At 42.6% G+C, this 22,927-nt stretch overlaps 1 protein-coding gene across 4 annotated transcripts in view; it reads right to left on the bottom strand.

Moving 5' to 3' along the window:
* Positions 1–22,927, bottom strand: part of gria4b (glutamate receptor, ionotropic, AMPA 4b) — a 90,411-nt gene that overhangs the window by 15,854 nt on the left and 51,630 nt on the right. For 3 of the 4 annotated variants that reach the window (XM_061702244.1, XM_061702247.1, XM_061702245.1), the window contains exons 7-11: positions 18,535–18,702; positions 18,307–18,411; positions 14,689–14,799; positions 6,112–6,318; positions 2,274–2,647 (exon numbers count right to left, since the gene is read on the bottom strand). In XM_061702244.1, coding sequence (XP_061558228.1) covers positions 2,274–2,647; positions 6,112–6,318; positions 14,689–14,799; positions 18,307–18,411; positions 18,535–18,702 — 965 coding nt within the window. Of the gene's footprint in view, positions 1–2,273; positions 2,648–6,111; positions 6,319–11,244; positions 11,517–14,688; positions 14,800–18,306; positions 18,412–18,534; positions 18,703–22,927 lie in introns of those variants that run through there. The other variant, XM_061702246.1, reaches the window with a different exon arrangement.

Raw genomic sequence — 22,927 nt, 5'->3', positions numbered from 1 at the left:
GTGAGAAGACACTTTGCTTTTTGCTGCGTGTTTGTGGCTCGGTCTCCCTTCACCATTGTCTCCATTGAGTGAAAAACATGCTCAATTGGGTTGAGATTAGGTGACCAAATTGGGCAATAAAAAGTATTCAATTTCTTTGACTCTTCTTTTTTTTCCCTACACTAAATTTAGGGTCAGCTCTTTTGTGGCTTAACATTTGTCTACAGTAACTAAAAAAAAAAAAAAAAAAGCATGCTCTATAGTGTTCATATCAGGTGACTGACTTGGCCATTAAAAGAATATTCCATTTCTTCGCCTTCAAAAAGTCTTGATTTGCTTTACAAACCATGGCTGTAATTCCCGAATGGTAAATGCGAAACCTCTAAAATCCAAATTGCAAGTCTACACCACAATGACTTGCTGACTGTTGTATTTAACCTAAATCCACTATGACACACAGAGACGCCTCCGTAATTACACGCAATGTTCACAAATATGACATCTCACCCGGAAAACGTCAACATCCCCTTCAATGAAAGCGGCTATTGTGTCAACGGTTTTATTTAATCTCCCTATTTAGCCCGTTTCCACGGAGACATTACCACCTGAGAGGAGGATATTAATCACCGAATTCATTATTACAGGCTGCCTTGAGGGAGCGGAAGAATGCCATTAACCCTTATTAAGACAGAGGAGGAAAGGGAGAGATTACGGGCTATTTATAACTCCCAAAAATTGGTTTTATATAAACATCAGGAGAGAATAGAAGTCGCCTAAATAGAGGTTGGACTGGCCAAATATACATAAAAGATCATTTTATCTCCAATAGTGAGTAATTTAAAGCGGTGTTGGCTTGTGAGTTCAACAAGTTTTCTCCAGTTGGAACATGCTAATTTGCGTTTTTTTGTTGTTCTTGTTAAATACCCATTATAATCTCCACTGGACACGATTATTTTACCAATAGAATAAACCCTACTGTTCACACTGTAACTTTGCTTGTCTTCGTGTTACGGTGATTTTGTCAGCGATAAGGTTCAAATGCTGCCACAAAATACAAATACACACTGAGGATTGCAGCAGCCATTGCTTATGATACTCTACAGTGTATGTATCGTAGAAGTAGTTTCAAAGGGTCATACACTGACAGGTAAATCTTTTGTTATTCACCTAGTTCTAAAAAAAAAAGTCTGTGAGCGAGCCCTTCCAAATGTTGCCAGATTGCGATGTAAGAGTGGGGATAATTTACACCCCCACACTGAGTTTCTCCACCCATGACTTGGCAGCTAGGCTGGGTGAAGATTCTCCCGTTGCCCCAGCAGTATTTGGGGCGGATTATACAATCGCTCACTTGCATGAGACAGCACCCCAAAACTGATTTCAGCAGGACAAGAAACATGGTATGTAAAGTGTCCTGTAGCTCTTGATCCTCGCGGTATTTCGAAGAAAATGTTAAGATACCTGGAAAGTGTTTTAAATCCTGAAAATAAACTCAGATTCTAATAATAACCTCAGCAACAATTTCCTGTGCATCAACTGGCCACCACATTAGGTACACCTGCACAATCTTAACAGACCAAATATAAAAGTTGGATATCAAAAGATTCTGCCTTTACTAAGATTATTCAATCGGCACAATTTGACGTGTTCGTTATTGTGGTTGTGGACTGCACCGCATCATACTGAGGGCTGTTCCTAATATTTTGACATTCCGGTGTAGCTCAACGAGGTCCCCAACTCTATTATAGTAATCGATCCATTTGGGCTTAACGGAGATAAGAGCCCACAATTAATCGGAAAGACCCACAGGAACTACAGGAGCTAGTTGAGCAGAGTCTTAAAATAGCTAAAACAATTTATCTCGCCAAAACTTTAAGCTTATAGCAAAGCCATTCAGACAGCTAAGAAAGGCTTAAAAGAAGGGCAGGCCCCTAGTGCTAGTAAGGACACAAGTCAATAGTGTGTGTGATGAGGCAAAAAAAGAACACCTCGAGAAGTCTTCATTTAGTCAGCGCAACCGTTAGGGGATTTACGGTAGTGCTTTAATAAGATATGCAAATTTTGGGGGATTGAAAGTAATTCCTGTTTAAAGGTGAGCAACCTTTGGTGGATTTGTTATTGTCTAAATTAACTTGTAGTAGTCTTACTTTAACCTGTGCAAATTTCAGGGGATTTATTGTCTGATTTTACCATCCGCAACTCAGCGGCAGCTTTTTTTGGTCATTCACGGTATGGATCCAGTCAGCTTTGCGAGTGAGTGTGAAGTAGAACGCGTGCAGCAAGCGTAAAGCTCCTACCTGGGCGAGATGTCGCAGCCCTGTTGCATGAAGGCGCCCAGGGAGAACCAGAGGGAGTTGAAGATGCCAAACTCATTGGGGGGCTGGTCGCTTGGCGGACCGTCGGTGCCCTCTTCGGGCTCCTCGGTGTGCCACTCGTACGGGCTGAAGCGGCTGACCAGGAAGAGCACCACGCTCACGCCGATGTAGGCGAACACGATGCACATCCAGATCTCGTAGGCCAACGGGTCCAGGAAGGAGAATACCCCCGGTTTGGATTTTTGAGGCTTCTTAATCATGATGGAAATGCCCAGAGACATGAAGGGCTTGGAGAAGTCGATCACCTCCTCCCGGACCAGCGTGATTGTCAAAGGGGCCACAGCGATTTCCGCTTTCTGCGGACGTTGGAATGAAAGGAGAACGGTCAGAAAAGTACATCGGGATTCACGGTGGTCTGATTTGAACTTTTCGAGGAGTTACAATAGTCTATTTAAAGTAAAATGGACTTTTTTAGGGGATTTACGGCAGTCTTCTTTTTCAAAGATTTGAAATCATCCTTATTCAACGTGCAACTTTTATGGATTTTACGGCAAACTTATTTTATAACCTGTGGAATTTTTGGAAGATTCACCTTATTTTAACAGATTACATTTATAGTAGTCTTCTTTTAACCTGTGCGACTTTTCAGAGCTTTATGGGAGCCTTATCTTAACATACAACCTTTGACAGATTTATGATCGTAGTTATTTTACTTTTTTATATTTACTTTTCAGAGATTTACTGCACTCTTATTTTAACCTGTGTAATTTATGGGAAACTTGTTTTAAAATGTGGAGTTTATGGGGAATTTATAATAGTGTGACAGTCTTAATTTAACCCATGCAATCTTTCAAGGATTTACGGTAGTCTTATTTAAACTATTGTAATATGTACAGATTTGGGGCAATTTGCAGTAGTCATGTTTTAACCTTTGCAACCTTTGAGGGATTCTTGGTAATCTTATGGTAACCTGAGCAACTTTTAAGGGATTTACCCCTGCAATTTTTGAGATCTTTACGGCAGTGCAATTATTGGGAGATGTGCTGTAGTCGTATTTCACTTTTCTTACTTAGTCTTACTCTTACTTTCACTTGTGCAATTTCTAGGGGTTCTGTGGAAGTCTTAATGTATCCCATGCAACCTTTGAATAATTAACCATAGTCCTATTTTAATGACCAACTTTTGGGAGATTTATGGCAGTTTTTTTTCCACTGAAGTCTTATGTCAACCAGCACGGATTTGGGGGATTACAACTCTTTTATTTAAATGTGTACAATTTTTAGGGGACTTACTGGATTCGTATTCTGTGCAATTTTCAGGGGATTTACGGCAGTGTTATTTTAAACTGTGCAACTGTTGGATGATTTATGGTAGTCTTATTTTAACCCTCACAATTTACAGTGTATGGGATTTAAGGAAATCTTATTTTAAAATGTGCAACTTTTGAGGGATTTACAGGTGTTTTACAGTAGTTTTTCTACACAAATTTTCACTTTCAGTGGCAGTTTGGAAGTTTGTTCAGAAACTTGATCAGCATGTCGTCTCAATCCAAATTTAGACTCTCTTAGAGCGATAAAGCTAAGACAAGACAAAGAAAGTACCAAGCAAAGTGTCTCTAATGACGAGAAGCTACGAAAGACAATCCGGGGAGGATAAAATAATATGTTTACAACACTGGGAGGCAGAAACTGGACAGAGCAAAGTCACCGGCTTGCTGAAAATCCACACAGCAGATTACAATTTGGCACTAATGTGGGTATTTCCTGGCCTCATCTGCTCTACTGGGGGGAACAAAGAGCTTTCCGAGCGTAGTTTTGACCACTTGACACTCTAATGAAAGAGATTTAAAGTTCTCTTATCCTCAGCAAAATAGATGACAGCCGGTGTTAAAAGACTTGGCGAAGTTAAAAGCAGCAGAGCGGCATTTGGGAAAAACGAGACGAAACAAGAAGAATTGCGCGCGCTCGCTGAGCAAAGTCTTCCTGCTGACAGCTTCCGCGTGCTTAGATGTTCCCGTCTGCGCCTTCAGTTGTAACCTCTGCACAGCACTTGAGATGAAAAATCTTTCAAAACACATTTCCACTTGCAGGAATTTGAGGTACAATGGTAACTTGAGTAACACTGAACTAGGCGCGTGGTAAACGGCCAATCCGAGATGGACTCAGTGCTACTGATGTCACTCACTGGGCCACGCATGCAACACGAATACTGTACGAATACGAACTCTGTAATGGTGGCAGGGAACTCAATTCAACTTACTTCGCAATCAAGCTGTGGTTGGGCAAACAGTGAACAATTAATCAAAAAAAGAGGTCTCAAACTGTTTAATGCCACATCCAGTTAAAGTATACAGAACTATCCCACGAAACGCATGTATTACAATTATGTATTTACAACAGCTAAACAACTTTGCTTAAGAATTGTCCACGAGTTTAATGGTAACATATAATGGAAAACGCCCTTGACATGTAAACGATTAGCTTCAATAGTTGCTCGAGTGTTAGAAACCTTTAAGCGACAGATATTTGAACAAATACATAGACAGATATATAATACTCGTGCGCATATATCTTTTCCCCACTCGGAAAAATTATCTTACTGAGTCACTTACAGTCGTCAGAGAACTATTCTTCTTCATTTGTGTCTGCATGACTTTATTATGCTGCCCTCTGGTGGCCAAGGTGAGCACACCAGAAGGAGCAGAACAAAGAACTGAATTGCAGCATTAAATCATGATGCACATACTGTTTAATTTTTTTACATTCTATTATGTTATTACTCTATGTTTTTATAAAGTACAATAATATATTCTTTTTTTTATTGTTTTCATGCAAGCGAGCCAAGCGAGAATTTTACTGAATTGTGGCACCAGCGTGCAGCTAATTTGCATAATATCGCCCACTCACCGAGTTTCTCCACCCATGACTTGAGAACTAGGCTGGACGAAGATCCAGAGCCACCTTCAAGCCAGGCTGTCTGAAACACTATCATGTGAAAGCCAGCAGAGGCGGGTGTTTGACGATTTGTCCTAAGTTTCTTGACGTTCTGAGTAAACCGGTGTCGTTTTTTTTTTTTTTTTGGAACTGGTGTATTACCCCAAAACTTCTTGTCGTAATTTGCACACTTGCATGACCTCAACTTTGTAACGTGGAAGATCGAAGTTATACAGAAAACAACAACAACAACAAATAGCCAGCAAAAAAACTTAATTGCATCTTGTGCTATGGATGAGCTTTCTTTAAAGAGGACTTAACTGGACATGTTCGGTCGCACAGTAGCCGTAAAAGCCCAGAGTGCACATAAATCTTCTCCTCGCTGCACTCAAACTCGATTACACTTGGACCTTCCCATAATTGCGGCTGGTGCTTTGAATTACTGAAACTAATTTGAAGTGGGGTGGGGCACTCAAAAGACACAAAATGGCTGCGTGTGAGCAAATGCGGGTGGGGAGTGAGGGTGCGGGAATTTATTGATGGCGTGACGTGGCGTTTAATTTTGCATGAGCTCTGATGGAAAAGTAAAGCGCTTCATTACGGAACGACACCGGGAGAGTGACGGATTAACGCAATTAGTCCAAAGGTGGCGGAACAAACAATGATTTCACTTGTCTGCTTCTTTAAACAAAAAGCATTGGCAGTGCGTACGTGACTCAATTGTATGAACAAACATGAATACAGTGAAACCTTTCAAGTGGAAAACCTGACATGGAGCCGCCTTTGCTTTTCCTGCAGAAACCAGCAAAGGTGGGATTCGCATTGACCCTTTTACATACACCGGTTAACTTGCAACACTCAAAGTGTGTCAAAACGTTCCGTCTCACCCCGTACACCAGCTCCCCGACCATGCCGTTCCAGATCTTGGTTTCCGGGTCCCGGGCGCCGTACTTGCCGTCGGGCACGATGGAGATCTTATACTTGATGCCGATGTGTTTGGCGATCTCGGAAGCCAGGTCTACGCAGTAGCCTTCGTACTGGTCGTTGCCCTCGTACATCTCCCAGTTCTTCTTGAGCATCACGTAGGGACCCTCCTACACAAAGGGGGCCGGGGGGTGGGATGGGGGGGGGGGGGGGGGGGGACCACAACCAGTGAAGCGCACCGTCAGACGGAGACACGGGCAGACGGATGTCACACAGCAACGGACGACAGAATGGCACAGACATGTCAACAGTTTACAACAACTCGTCCGGTAAATGGAGACCATATCCTTTAGTATTTGACAAGTAAATATTTATTTTGCAATACAGCCATCAATAACATTTAGGTGAGAGTAAGCGGCGGTGTAAGGGGAGGCTGGGGGCAAATTACATGAGTGCAAAACATATTGTCGTACAAGTTGCAGTGATTCCCGCGACCCCTGTGAGGATAAGCGGTTCAGAAAATGGATGGATGGATGGAAGTTGCAGTGGTCATGAATTTCAGAGTCAAATGGCTGCCTTAAGCGTCACTTTTAACTCATGAGCAACAAAAACGCAACGTTTTTCTGTGATCTCAGATACACGGGGCTCTTGTTTTCCGATGGTATCGACATATGACGTTTCCAAGTTATGAACTAGTTTGAGCAGCGTCGTAGGAATACGTCGTCACCGTTTTACGAGCAAATTCAGAATAGCGCCAAGCCCCGAACGTAATAGCAGTTCCATCACAGAACGAACCCAAATTGCCAAAGAGCAAACTATGCGATGAGCTCGGAACAAGGTTGCTATTACTTTTCTCGTGCCAAACGTATTGTTTCCGGATTATTAAGACTTTATATTTGCAAGAGCGGACCATCAGATAGCTCCGATGTCATCCCGGAGGCCCGTCGCATATCGGGCGATGCGATCGAACGCAACTGAAGTGAAGCTTTGCAGAAAAATAAAATAAAATTACAGATGGCAACTCTTTGCCTCACACCAAGCGATTGAGCACATCTGAACTACAAAAACATGGCACGATTTTCAGGACGAAGCGGATTGCCACAAGAGGCGGAAACGGGCGACAACAAAGGAGAGCGTGGATATTTCAAGAGGATGTGGACAATCATTGATTGCTACCATTCGATGACCCGTGCATTTCAGCGACAGAGACGCCACAATTTGCTTTTACAAATATAGTGTCGGTTTGTATTATTGTAAAACACGGCCAGTTTAAGACATGCAAACTTATTTTTGATTGGCTGTTCAAGCTTCGGCTTTGCGACCTGATTCAAATTTTGAATGGCGGGAAAACCAGGAGCCGACGGTAGACCACTCATGAAAACGAGCAGCCGAACACTGCGCGTCAGTGCGGTCAGTTTCGGCCGCGTCGAGCTGGTTTTTGCAGTCGTGTAAGAAGACGCCGTTTCTCAGTTTCATTGGATTGTTTTATATTTATGGGCTTGAAGGCGTTTTTCTTACAGATATTTACTCGAATTATGACTTCACGACTGCGTTGTTGCCGGCTAGTGATAGACGACAACGCGTTCCGGTTTATGTACAAATTTGTGTTATGTCCCGCTGTGTATTACATTCATTTGGCTCCTTTTTTCATGACCCGACACAAGGGACCATACAGTGGAAAAAGGTTACTTGACTTCTACATTGGAGACGACCTAAAGTAGTCACTACAAACTCTTTTAATCATTTAAATGTGATATTGAGCTGAAACGCTGACTCTTATTCATGACAGCTTTTGCAACAAAAGTGTGACATTCGCGCCATCTTGGTGCCAAGGAACTATGTTGAAGTGATTTGGGGGTTTCATTTACACAAAAGTAGTGCTTTGCCACCGCCTGTCGGCATCTATTGGCAATTTCCTTTTTTGGGGTGGGGGGGGGGGGGGCATCAATTTTCGCTGTTGTGTCAGAGTTCAGTATATATAAATAAATAAATATATAAATATACAATGGTTTAGATCAAAACACAACTGTTTACAGTCACTTTGGAACAGTGTTCATAAATATCCTTTGCAACATGCTGCAATATCTACACGTAGCAGCCTGTTCTGGTAAATTTTGGTCACATGACCACTATCACAACGCCCACAATATTGTTCAACTGCGTGTAACGTTGTCGTACCCCCGCTATGGTTTATTTAAAGCTGCACATCAAGCAAACAATTACAGAAATGAACAGCGAAGGAGAAAGCGGTTCAGCTTTAAAATCTTACGTCTTTAAACCGTCACGTTCTGCTGGGAGATGCACTTTTTTTGTTCTTTACTCCCTCTGAGGTACAACAAAAAAAAAAGCCACGCACGAGTAATCGCCGTGATGGCCTCATGCTGCATATGCGCAGCACAATCTGTGGTTTAAAAAAAAAAAAAAAAAAATCATCAAAATGTTAATGCAGATGGATGATACACAGAATCAAACAGACGGGAGGGAAGCATGACTAAGCAGAAAGCGGAGGTAAAGCTGATGGGAAGTGAAAAATGAGCTGCCGTCAGACGGGATGATTGCAGACAAATACAAGCCAGACTTCCAAGTGATGGCGGATTGGGAGAGGAATGGGAGAGGTGGTGAAGGTTCTGGATCAACAGAATCCGGAGTCATCGAAATGGAACGCTGGCCTTGCTTTGTGCGTGTTTCCAAACAAATTACTTCCGTCATACAAGGCGGGCATCTACATATTGAGAACAAGGCCCAATTTATTCCACACATTTTTTTGACATTGCCCCAAGCCACTACAAGGTAAACCCAAAGACGCTTGGATGCACCAACCGAATTGAGTCTTTGCCCACTTCCATCCGGCTTCAGAGGTAGTATCAAAGCCGGAGTGGCATCTTTAGCCCTTTTAACCTACCTGTAAACGACAGCCTTATTACATTTTTTCTTCACCCCTATGTTGCTGTAATGCCGCCAACGCGGAAGGGGGGTAGGAAGCCGACCCCAAACTTTTCTACCTTTGGAGGTAGCTATTAAGAGTTGTAGCAGAGGCTAGAATGTCTGCGAATGACAGAATTTTCCACTCTTTTCAAGTAAAGTGTTTATTTAACCATGACTGTCGGTTATGGGAAGTTGAGCGATCCGTGCATTAAAACAGGAGTTCAGAACATTCAGAGAGATTTTGCCACCTCGTTAAAAAATTATTTCGCATTTAAACGTTATCTAATTCCCTTGTAGAAAGGAGTTGGAGTTCCGTGGTTGCAGTTGTGCGTTCAAGAGGCTCCATACCGCAGTTACTACAGTGTACTAACTAGGAACATTTCCTTTATGATTTTCAAACGTTGCTTTATGTATTTGTGAGAACAATATCATTGGGAACAGTAAAAACACTAGAAGACTGACGGCGAATCTGGCTGATTTCACGGGGATTTCAAGACAAAGAGCAAAAATACAAAGACGGCTTTAGTCGCAAAGATTCTTCCCCCGTGCCGCTCATAATCGCTTTACAGGAATCACGTCTTGTTTTTGCGCTCCCTATTCTCCGTTTGGTACAACAGCGAAGGATTCACTATGTGATGATTGAAGACATTATATTAGATCGATATATGGATATGGACCATGGCCTACAGTCCAACGTTGGCATGAGTGATGAGCGCAGTGGCCGTGAAGGTGCTGGCCGAGGAAGCTGGAAAAACAATGCGGTCGGGAATTTCCTGAAGCTCAGCCGAGGCCATGATTTATGACCCGCGCAACACGTTGCAAGGCTTTTTGTGGTGACCAGTCGGCACGTGTTACTCCTCTTTCCGCGGCTTGGGTTTCCCACCGCCCTGAACGGTCCCGGTGTACGGTTATTGGCTGGTTGGTCCGTGGCTGTCGATGTCATTGGACGAAAGAAGTATCAGTCATTACAGCAGCATCAGGATCAAGGTCTTTTTTGACTAAATTTCCTCTAGTGACATTAAAATTAATGATCATTATTTTCTTAAATATGACTTTTATTTGAAATTTTGACTGTTCTGACCTCCTGTTTCAATAAACACCTGACTTCAAATAAACATCACATTAATGCCTGATGTTACTTCAAACAAATTTAATAAACACCTAACTTAAAATACACACCTAATTCCAAATAAACAGTAAATTCGCCACTCTAAATAAAGCCCTGCCTTCCAATAAAAACTTACTTTAAATAAATGCCGCCTTCAAATAAAAACAGTAAACATCTTACTCAAAATAAACAGCTGACTTGAAATAAACAACTTACCTCAAGCAAACACCGTTTCAAATAGAACCTGACTTAAAAAAAAAATCCCCTAACTTCAAACAACTTGCATTTCCTTCAAGTGTCGTTAAGATCTGTGTACTTCATATTACCACAACATACATCTTACTGCAAATTAATGCCTGACCTAAAATAAACACCTTACTTCAAATAAATGCCTGACTTCAATAAAAAATTAAACTTCCCAAAGTTATGCCTGACTTAAGTTATGCCTGACTTAAGAAACACACTACTTCAAAGAAACGCCTGCGTTCAATAAACTTCACTGAAAAACCTTACATAAAAAAAATTAAATGCCTGACTTCAAATAAATAACTTCAAATAAATACCTTGTTTGAAAAAAACAACTTAGTTCAAGTACTATAAAAACGTAGCTCAACTAAACATTACTTGAAATAACTGCAAATAAACAAGCTTCTCAAAAAATAAACACCTTACTTCAATAAACGTTTCTGCGGGGTCAGGTCTGGCAAAGTGGTTGAGAATGAATCCGTTTTGCCTCAGTTGCTTCAAAATTGACCTATGAAATCTCGTGACAGTAAAATGGATGATGCAAGTCGTTATTTGGGGTTTGTTTCTGTTAGCGTGAAGCTAACATATGGTTCCAACCACGTTTGTTGAGCACAATAAAACATCATTACACGTCACCAACATGGCAAACACTTGATCGTTAGTCCGTGTAATCTACGGTGAGGCTCGTGGAGCTGAGTAACGTAGGTAGTCTGCACCAATTGACAGATTTACAGCAAAACAGGAAATCACTTTGACATTCACTGTCTGCTCGGCAGAGAGGTTCCGTGGGCGGGAAAAAAAAAAAAAGAATCCCAAATCGACGGATGCTGTGATCACAACACGGAGCGTGAAATGCGTGACACACAAGGACAAAGACAGCGGCGTGTTTATCCTCGTTTCCTCCCATTTGCATTTCGTTTTCCTCTCAAGGGGACTCCATTACGGCTCCATTTGCTTTTTAAACGGGGGCGTCCATTAACACGGCCGCTGTGTCTTTCGGGCTTGGTTTGGGCTCGTCTTCTTGTGTCATATCCCGCTTGCTGTCCAGCTGGGGGCTCAGTTTCTTAAAATGGGGTTCCTCACTGGGGGCTGAAAAGAGGGGAGGATTGTGCTGAGCTGTTGACCCCCAAACCTCAGTTTCCGCGCCTCCGCTCGGCCGCTCCGTTTACGCTCTCGCAAAATCACCTGCCGTGCCAAAAGCCTGTCTTACTAACTGGCCTTGAACTATATTACAGTGTTCCCTCACTGTATCGCAGATTTTACAGTATACTGTACAGGCAAGTCCGAATTTCGAGTTTCATGCTTTCGGTGTAGGACCAGGTTGTGCCACAACATGCTCGGCAGCACTGAGGTCTACTGGAAGAGATGCAGCGTGATTAAGAGCAAGACAAAAAGATGTATTGAGAATGGTTATATGCTCTGTTTTTATGTGTGGCTGCTTCGTGTGTGTTAAAGTGTCATTTCATCCATTCATCCATTTTCTACCGCTCATCCGAGGTCGGGTCGTGGGGGCAGTAGCTTTAGCAGGGATGCCCAGACTTCCCTCTCCCAAGCCACTTCATCCAGCTCTTCCGGGGGGATCCCGAGGTGTTCCCAGGCCAGCCGAAAAACGTAGTCTCTCCAGCTTGTCCTGGGTCATCCCCGGGGTCTCCTCCCGGTGGGACGTGCCCGGAACACCTCACCGGGGAGGTGTCCGGGAGGCATCCGAATCAGATGCCCCAGCCACCTCATCTGGCTCCTCTCGATATGGAGGAGCAGCGGCTCTACTCTGATATCCTCCCGGATGACCGAGCTTCTCACCCTATCTCTAAGGGAGAGCCCGGACACCCTGCGGAGGAAACTCATTTCGGCCGCTTGTATCCTGGATCTTGTTCTTTCGGTCACGACCCACAGCTCGTGACCAAAGGTGAGGGTAGGAACATAGATCGACCGGTAAGCCAGCAAAGACCGATACAAAGTCTGCATCACTGCAGATGCTGCACCGATCCGCCTGTCAATCTCCCGTTCCATTCTTCCCTCACTCGTGAACAAGACCCCAAGATACTCGAACTCCTCCACTTGGGGCAGGATCTCATCCCTGACCTGAGAGGGCAAGCCACCCTTTTCCGACTGAGGACCATGGTCTCAGATTTGGAGGTGCTGATTCTCATCCCAGCCGCTTCACACTCAGCTGCGAACTGCTCCAGTGAGAATTGTAGGTCACGGCTTGATGAAGCCAACAGAATCTGCAAAAAGTAGAGATGCAATACTGAGGCCACCAAACCGGACCCCCTCTACGCCTCGGCTGCGCCTTTAAATTCTGCCCATAAAAGTTATGAACAGAATCGGTGACAAAGGGCAGCCTTGGTGGAGTCCAACCTTCACCGGAAACGAGTCCGATTTACTGCCGGATATGCAGACCAAACTCTGACTCCGGTCTTACAGGGACCGAACAGCCCGTATCGGGGGGTTCGGTACCCCATACTCCCGAAGCACCCCCCCACAGGTCCCCCCAAGGGAGACGGTCGAACGACTTCTCCAAGTCCACAAAACACATGTAGATTGGTTGGGCGAACTCCCATGCAACCTCGAGGACCTTGCCAAGAGTGTAGAGCTGGTCCACTGTTCCACGGCCAGGACGAAAACCACACTCTCCATCCATCCATTTTCTGAGCCACTTCTCCTCACTAGGGTCGCGGGCATGCTGGAGCCTATCCCAGCTGTCATCGGACAGGAGGCGGGGTACACCCTGAACTGGTTGCCAGCCAAACAGTCATGCCTACGGGCAATTTAGAGTCTCCAATTAATGCATGTTTTCGGGATGTGGGAGGAAACCGGAGTGCCCGGAGAAAACCCACGCAGGCACGGGGAGAACATGCAAACTCCACACAGGCGCACCTCAGAACTGTGAGGCCGACGCTCTAACCAGTCGGCCACCGTGCCGCCGAACACCACACTACTCCTCCTGAATTTGAGATTCGACTTCCCGACGGACCCTCCTCTCCAGCACCCCTGAATAGGACTGTGATCCCCCTTCTTAAAAAGGGGGACCACCACCCCAGTCTGCCAATCCAGAGGCACTGTCCCCGATGTTCACGCGATGCTGCAGAGGCGTGTCAACCAGGACAGCCCCACAACATGCAGAGCCTTTAGGAACTCTGGGTGAATCTCATCCACCCCCGGGGCCCTGCCACCGAGGAGCTTTTTAACCACCTCGGTGACCTCAACCCCAGAGATAGGAGAGCCCGCCTCAGAGAACCCAGACTCTGCTTCCTCATGGGAAGTAGTGTCGGTGGAATTGAGGAGGTCTAGGAAGTATTCTCTCTACCGGATCACAACGTCCCGAGTCGAGGTCAGCAGCGCCCCATCCCCACTATACACAGTGTTGATGGTGCACTGCTTCCCCGCAGAAATCAATTCATCCATCCATCTTGCGTTCCGCTTCTCCTCACGAGGGTCGTGGGGGTGCTGGAGCCCATCCCAGCTATCTTCAGGCGAAAGGCAGATTACACCCTGAACTGTTCGCCGGCCAGTCATCTCAGAAATAGGAAAGTACTTTAGTGTATAACAGAGGATAGGTTTAAAAAAAAAAAAAAAAAAAAGTGAAGAGATGAATTTCTGATAATGTGGGGAACACTGTAAACATAAGCTTCAAAACCCCTACCAATGCTTGAATTTATACTATCAAAACCTATAGAATTATGATGTTTCATATTTTAAGATAAACTTACTCATCAACGGTAATAAATCAAAATAACAAGCTAGAACAGTTTTTAAGATTTTTAAGGAGGAAGAAAATGAAACAAATTAAATGCTTTTACACAATACTGCCTGGTAAGAAGAAATATCTTGCACACTGAGCCTTAATTTGAGGTATTTATTCTTGGTTTGATGTGAGTTTTTACAGTGTAAGCTTGATCTGGAACTGTTTCATAAATAACTGTTTCTGTGCTTTTTTGAGCAGTTTTTTTGTGTGGGTTTCTACTAAATAGCGATAAAAGAGCAGCCACATTACAAAGGTAAAAACAGCATGTGGCGAAATTGTAAGCACGTCGTTGTCGTCGTGCAAATACTGAGCGCAAATTACCGAGAATGAGGGATACAATTGCAGCTGGCATCATAGTTTACCACCCATGTCGGGTCTCCTGCGTTTCCTTCAGGTGTTTTTAAGATCAGTGTCGTTTTGCAGCAAATTGTAATAAACAAAGCCTTTTGGCAGTGCAAATCCTTCCTAATCATAAAGACGATCATACCGGTCCATGCAGACGGGCTTTTTTCTTACCATGATGGTGGTGACCACCACGGTGCGGTTTTCCATGCCGGACGTGTCGTTGGGGAGGAGCGGCGAGTCCTGGATCAGCACCAGTTTGTCGGCGTCGTTCCAGTAGCCGATCTGAGGGAAGCGCAATGTAAGATGACAACCGCCTAAGGCGAAGACTATTCACGTGTCGCTACTTGTGTTCATTTGCACAATGGCAGAGAATACTGGCCCTTCGTTTAATCACTAAGGCATTGATTTCAAGGAAAGCATTTATTTGCAGTAAAACATTGATTTTGAAGTGAGGGTTTGGCTTGAAGCAAGCTGTTTATTTCAAGGGAGGCATTTATTTGAAGCAAGGTGTTAATTTAAACTGAGGGGTTTATTTTGAGTGAGGCATTTATTTTAAGTGAGACATTTATTTTACGTAAGGTGTTTTGTTAATGGGAGGGTGTTTATTTTAACGGGGAATATATGTTCAGTAAGGCGTTTATTTGAATAAGGCATACATTTGAAGAGAGACATTTACTTGCAGTAAGGAGTTTCTGTTAAGTGATACGCTTATTTGAAATAAGGTATTGATTTTAACAGAGGCATTTATTGGCCGTAAGATGTTTGTTTTAAGTGAGGTGATTATTTTAAGGGGTTGTTTATGTGACACAAGGCATTCATTTTGAGGGAGGTATTTATTTGAAATTAGGCTTTAATTTGAAGTACGGTAAGTATTTGAAGAGACATTTATTTGCATTAAGTAGTTTATGTTAAGTAATACTTATTTGAAGTAGGGGTAGGGTTAATAAGTAGTAAGTAAGGTATTTATTTTAAAGGCGTTTAATTTTCTGGCAATTGTCTGAAGGGAGGGTGTTTATTTAAAGTAAGCTGATTTGTGAATCATTGCTTTGGATTGGCGGCACGGTGGCCGACGAGTGTCTGCCTCACAGTTTTGTTGGACCGGGGTTCAATCCCCAGCCCCGCCTCTGTGGAGTTTGCATGTTCTCCCCGTGCCTGCGTGGGTTTTCTCCGGGCACTACGGTTTCCTCCCCCCCCCCCCCCCACCCCCCAAAAAAAAAAACATACATGGTAGGTTGATTGAGGACTATAAATTGCCCGTAGGTGTGAATATGTGTGTGAATGCTTGTTTGTTAATAGGTGCCCTGCGATTGGCTGGCGACCAGTCCAAGGTGGACCTGGCCTCTCCCCCGAAGACAGCTGGGATAGGCTCCAGCACGCCCGCGACCCTTGTGATGATAAAGCGGTTCAGAAAACGGATGGCTGGATGGATGTTTATTTGAAATAAGACATTAATTTTAAGGGAGGATGGTTATTGGAAATACACAGTTTAAACTGAGCCATTTATTTGAAATGAGGCACTTATCTGAAGCAATGTTCGTAATGTAAGATTTTTACTTGAGCTACAGTCTTTATTTGAAGTAAGATGTTGATTTGACCAAGTCTTTTATTTGGCGTATGGAGTTGATTACAAGATAGCCATTCATTTGAAAGTGTTCATTTTAAGGAAGGCATTTACTTTAAATGACGTATTTATTTAGAGTACGGTGTTTATATGAAGTCAGACATTTCTTTGCAGGGAGGTGTTCATTCGAAATAAAACATGTATTGACATAAGGGATTTATTCAAAGGAGGATGTTTACTTCAGGGGAGGTATATATTAGTACAAAAGCTTCGCAATGGGTGAAGCCAGACACGACGCTGTTCACTGAATGGTGGACAGGGAATTATTTCTTTTTGTATTAACAGAATGTTGAATGGATGCTGAACGTGCAAAGACTTTTACCAACGGTGAAAAAGGAAGCGTCTATTTGAGGTAAGTTCTTTTTTTTTTTTTGCCTAAAAATCTGGCATAAACGGTGCAAATTCAGCTCGTTTTGAGCATGGTTGTGTGTCAGACGATTTCAAGTCTCCTCGGATGTCACGGGCTGCGTACGCCCGACGCGGCCGACCAGCCGTACGACGACCGGAACGGAAGCTTTGATGGCCAAAACAAGCATCCGTTCCACGGATGGATGCTGCTGATACAAAGAGAGCAATGGGCTGTGATTGTCTTCCACCTCCAGCGTGGATGATTAAGGAACGTGTCAAATGTGAGGGCGACCAACACACGCCCACGCACGCACGCACACATCGTGTGTGTCCTAACGGGACCTTCGCCGTGTGAGAGGAGACGGGCCAAAGCAGCATCTGATTGATGGAAGCTCCTCCCTGCTCCCTCGCTCTCCTCGCCACCTCCATCGCAAACCGCTCGCCATCGCTCTCACTCTTTTGACGATTTCCCCCCAGAATGCCGTCCTCACTCCTCGCACTCATTCACCCTCTCAAAATTAATGAAAAGTGCCTGACGGCTCATTTTGAAGTGAGGCGTTTATTTAAAATCAGCTGTGTATTTGAAGTAAGGTGTTTATTTGAAGTCAGCCATTTATTTGTAGTAAGGTTTTTTTATTTGAAGTCTGTCGCTTACTTTAAGTAAGGAATTCATTGGTAGTCGTGTTTGTATGTGCTTTATGTGGGGTAAGGCGTTTGTTTAATGCAAGGTATTTATTTGAAACATTGATCTAAAGTAAGGCATTTAATTCAGGCTTTATATTCCATATTTTGAGATACTGTTGATTTGAAGTCTGCCATTTGTTGGAAGTAAGGTGTTTAATTGAAGTCTTTCATTTTTAGTAAGCTGTTTATTTGAAGTCAAGTGTTTGTTTGAAGTCGGCCAATTGTTTGAAGTAAGGTGTTTAATTCAAGTCAGTTATTTATTTGTAGTAAGCTGTTTATTTGAAGTTGGCCGTTTGTTTGAAGTAAGGTGTTTAATTGAAGTCAGTTATTTATTTGTAGTAAGCTGTTTATTTGAAGTCGGGTGTTTATTTGAAGTTGGCCGTTTGTTTGAAGTAAGGTGTTTAATTGAAGTCAGTTATTTATTTGTAGTAAGCTATTTATTTGAAGTCAGCTGTTAATTTGAAGTATGTGGTTTATTTGAAATAAGCCGTTTGTTTGAAGTAAGGCATATTTATTGATTGAAAGACAGGCATTTATTTAAAGCGAAGCATTTATTGTAAGGAAGGCATCAATTTGATTTAAATTGTATGAAGTAAGCCTTTTATTTGATGGAAGCTGTTCATCTGGAGCAAAGTTTATTTCAAGTAAGGCATTTATTTCAAGTAAAACCTGTATTTGAAATAAACTGCTGAACTGAAGTCTTTTATTTGGAGTATGGAGTTGAGTTAAAGTTAGCCATTCATTTGAAGTTAGACAATTATTTGAATTTGCCCATTTGAAGTTGGGTGTCTGTTTGAAGTAAGGCATTCATTTAAAGTGAGGCATTTATTTCACGTATATTTTCTTTTTTTTACTTTTTAAAAAGCCATCTATTCGACAGAATGTTTATTTAAAACAAGGCACTTATTTGCGTTGATTTGAATTTAGTCATTTATTTGAAGTTAGGTGAGTATATGAAGTCAGGTATTTGTCAAACGTAAGGTGTGTATATACAGTATGTAAATATGGTGTTGTTCCATATTTTTAATTCACATCTGCAGCGAATAAAGCGGGTTTTTTGGCGGTCGCGGCTAGAAACGCAGCGGTTGTGGATTATGTGATGAAGGAATGAAGGAAGCACGGCGTGATTGCTTTACCCGTCTGGGTCCGTTATTCTTCAGCTCAAACACGTCCATTGTGTAGTTGACCCTGCGGCCGTAGTGGTCAAACTGGACATTACCTGTTAATCCCTGCAGCCGCACCTAAACAGAAACAGAAATTAATTCACTTGACATTATCTCCCACGGGGGTGAGGTGGCGGGTGGGGGGATTATTTTACAAACTCGAACCACTTGGGCGTCACCCGGGGTTTCCTTTGATCTCACCTGTTTGAGAGTACGCTCCATGTCGATGCCCTGGTTCCACGGTGCGGCAGGGTTGGCCAGGCAGTCGCCGGCGTTCCCCCGTCGGGAAATGTCCACCTTCTGCCTGCGCAGGTTCCTGAAGGCCTCGGCCATCACCATCACCCCGTCGTACGTCAACGCCGAAGTGTACTGGAAGGTACGATAAGTCCATGTATCAATTTTGGAATTTGTGGAGCAACTCTAACCTTGATTTTGCTGAAGTTTTGTTCTTCGATCAAAAGAAAGTGAAAAGAATTTGAGTGCTGCCTAGTATGGGAAGCACAATAAACTGAATCTGAAACATGATATGTAGTGGGTCCAACAGCGTAATGTAATTGAATACTGCTAATAAAAGTTTGTTCTGGGACCATTTTGACACAGAAGACAACAAAAGCAGTTTAGATACTCGGTCGCACTTCTATCAGCATGTAATGTAATGCTACGGTGGTAATGTGACGTGTGTTCTGGTACCATTGTCACAGGGGAAGTAACAATTCTAAATTAATTTCCTGCCTAAATGGGCAGCATAAAATTTTTTTTGGAGTAGTTCCATCAACCCTAACGCAAATTAAATGTTATGCAAAGTAAGGTGTGGGACCGTTTTCAAAGAGAAGCTAACAATATTCAAAGTAGTTTAAGCCACTTTGATGCCTAGACAGATTGCACAAGAAATTGAAACTCCAAATTCCAACAATGTCATGTAACGTACTGATGCAAATTTCTTTTTGTGGTACCACTTTTAGTTAAAAAAAAAAAATACAAAATTGTTGTAGATGCCATGGCAGCACCAGAAATTGAGTAGTAGTTTTAGCCTGAAGAGTTTTCTGCCTAGACAGACGTGGCCACCCCCAAAAAAAGGTTCACCTCTTTGTGAACAAGTGCGTGAGAAAATAATCCAACAGTTTAAGGACAATGTTCCTCAACATACAATTGCAAGGAATTTAGGGATTTCATCATCTAGGGTCCATAATATCATCAAAAGGTTCAGAGAATCCGGAGAAATCACTGCATGTAAGCGGCACGGTCGAAAACCAACATTGAATGCCCGTGACCTTCGATCGCTCAGGCGGCACACAAGATCCCGGATATAAGTGGCCGAAATGAGTGAGCGCCTCGGGATCCCCCCGGAAAAGCTGGATGAAGGGGCTGGGGAGAGGGAAGTCTGGGCGTCCCTGCTAAAGCTACTGCCCCCGCGACCCAACCTTGGATAAGCGGCAGAAAATGGATGGCTGGATGAATGGATGATTTGCAAGTCATTGTATTCTGTTTTTATTTATGTTTAACACAACATCCCAACTTCATTTGAATTGGGCTTGTATGATGTGGGACCATTTTGTAGTTTGCTACCTAGACGGGCTGCACAAGAAATCAAAGCAGGTACATGATGCGCAGGAACAACATATGAGCCGCCCCTCATTTATCTTTGACCTGAAGACTGTGCAACTATTTGCCCTTGTCTTTCTTATAAGCAATCAATTACCCTCCCCAAATACAGGAAACTAATAGAGGGTGGTGGTCCAAAGATGAAGAGTGAGTGTTTAGCCCAGGCGGGGAGGGAATAAAAAGGCTGACTTTAATCATCTCGACTAGCGGGAGTTCATCAGCTTTGCTTCCGGCTGGCGGTGACTCCTTTTCATTAGCGCACAGCTCGCAGTGACATTATTGTTCTCTTCTTCACTCTGACGAGAGGCCCGCAGCGTGGACTTACATACCGTACACGCAGGGCCTTTAATTCGGGGGAAGGCCTTTAGATGTACAAACATGAAATAATATTGCCAGTCTGTTACAATTTAGGTCAAATGTAAGTGGGTTGTATAACAAAAAAATAAAGGACTATAAACATAAACATGAACGCACACAAGATTGTGGAGCGACCATATGTCGCTAAAAGACCATTTAGGTGCTCCTGTTTTGGCCAGCAACAGTGTTCTAATGGGCTCAGCAACTCTTTAATGTCTGTGCATGAAAATTCCTTTGATTAAAAAAACAACATTGAATGCCCGTGACCTTTGATCCCTCAGGCGGCACTGCATAAAAAAAACGACATCAATGTGTAAAGGATATATCTACATGGGCTCAGGAACACTGGCTTTTGAACTTGCGTCCTTAGCAAGTACAAAAGCCAGCATCTGTGTTGGTATGGGGCTGTGTTAGTGCCAATGGCATGGGTCACTTACACATCTGTGAAGGCACCATTAATGCTGAAAGGTACATACAGGTTTTGGAGAAACATACGCTGCCATCCAAGCAACATCTTTTTCATGGACGCCCCTGCTTATTTCAGCAAGACAATGCCAAACCACATTCTGCACGTGTTACAACAGCGTGGCTTCATAGTAAAACAGTGCGGGTAATAGACTGGCCTGCCTGCAGTCCAGACCTGTCTCCCATAGAAAATGTGTGGCGCATTATGAAGCGTAAAATACGACAACTGATACCCCGGACTGTTGAACAGCTAAAGCTGTACATCAAGCAAGAATGGGAAAGAATTCCACCTAGAAAGCTTCAACAATTAGTGTCCTCAGTTCCCAAACGTTTATTGAATGTATGTAACACAGTGGTAAACATGACCCTGTCCCAGCTCTTTTGGAACATGTTGCAGCCATAAAACTCTAAGTTAATAATTATTTTCTAACAACAATCAAGTTTATCAGTTTGAACATTAAATATATTGTCTTTGTAATGTATTCAATTAAATATAGGTTGAACATGATTTGCAAATCACTGTATTCTGTTTTTATTTACGTTTATCACAATGTACCAACTTCATTGGAATTGGGGTTGTACATTCCCAAAAATACAACATCAAACTGGTAACATATCATGTTAGGCAACCTTCCGACATGAGTAACTCATGCTCCCGACGTTTCGTACAGTGCATGTCTCATGCACGTTAGTGACGGCCGTGGCTTTGGTCGGGGATGCGGGAGGAGTGAAGTGACGCTTATGATGATGATTCATTATTTTGTTAAGGTTATTTTCAAATGTTTCCTGGAAACCTTTTTCGACCCCAGGAGTGCAAAACAACCTTGTTTTAAAATATTTTAAAAATACCGTCATCTGCACGGATCTGAATGGATTTCCAGGAGCGAGAGCACTTTACAGAGAAACTCCGAGAAGACGCACACACACATAGACACACACTCACAGAGTTGTGCAATATTGCTCCATGGTGTAAACTTTTAATTGAAGCGGTTTGATCCATCAGATACACACGTACATAAGCTTGACTCACACTCTTTCCACACCACTGCAGCTGCTTCCTAAATATAATAATAAAAAACGATTTGCTCGAGGCGGGCATTTTGCTGACTGCCTTCTTGCCCCACTGCCATTTGCTATCCGTGCGACGAAAGAAAAAAAATATATTAAAAAAATAGTAAAGTGGGTCATTCTGTCACATGGCTGCAAATGACGAGGTGGACGAGGCCAAGCCGATCGTGACTGTACGAACAGGCTAATGAATGCTTTGCATTTTCTGGCTTTATGACATTAAATCTAATTTTCTACATCATAGTCAAGATGCCACCTGGTTACAGATGTACAAATTAAAAAATTGTTATTAAAATATCAAAGTATCTTGATTGTAGAGTTAGAGTAAAATATTGTGATATTATTGGTTTATTGGTGATACAAAATGTGATACTTATGTTTTTGGATTGAAAAAAAAAAGACTTTTATCATGGGCAATAGGTTGCCATACTAGTGTACTCAAGGGGAAAATATTGCGATCATTTTTTTTGACGGTTTTGAGGGGAAATATATCGCAATGCTAATGTTATTGTATCGAGATACGACTGTTATTCCAGGCAAAATGTCATGATACTACGGTTATCAAAGCAATATACCGTGATTGTTATCACAGCCACATTATGGTGATACTTTTGCTATCATGTCCTAAATATAGTGATATTTTTGTTATTGAGGTAAGAAAAATTGTGACTCAATAATGAAAAAGATTTTGTGATACTATCGTTAAAACAAAAAATATTGTGATACCATTTTTACCGAGGGTAAATTATTGTGATACTGTCGTTATTGGATTGAAATACTGTGACATTATTGTTATTGTATACAGATACAGATTTGGTAGTGGCAAAAATATTGTGAGATTTTGCTATTGTATCCACATATGACTGTTACTGTAGGCAAAATATTGTGATACTATTGTTATTGAAGGAAAACTAATTGTGATACTATAAAATATAGAAAATATCCAAATACTATCGTCATTTTGGGCAAAATGTTGGGATACTGTTGTTATCGAGGAAAAAATATCGTAATACCATTGTTACCGAGGGAAGGTTATTGTAACACTATAGTTATTGGCGAGAAATATCTTCATAGTATTGTTATTGTATTGAGGGAAAAATAT

Source organism: Phycodurus eques, chromosome 17 (assembly GCF_024500275.1).
Source record: "Phycodurus eques isolate BA_2022a chromosome 17, UOR_Pequ_1.1, whole genome shotgun sequence".
Taxonomy (NCBI): domain Eukaryota; kingdom Metazoa; phylum Chordata; class Actinopteri; order Syngnathiformes; family Syngnathidae; genus Phycodurus; species Phycodurus eques.
This window is presented reverse-complemented; position numbering and strand designations above follow the sequence as displayed.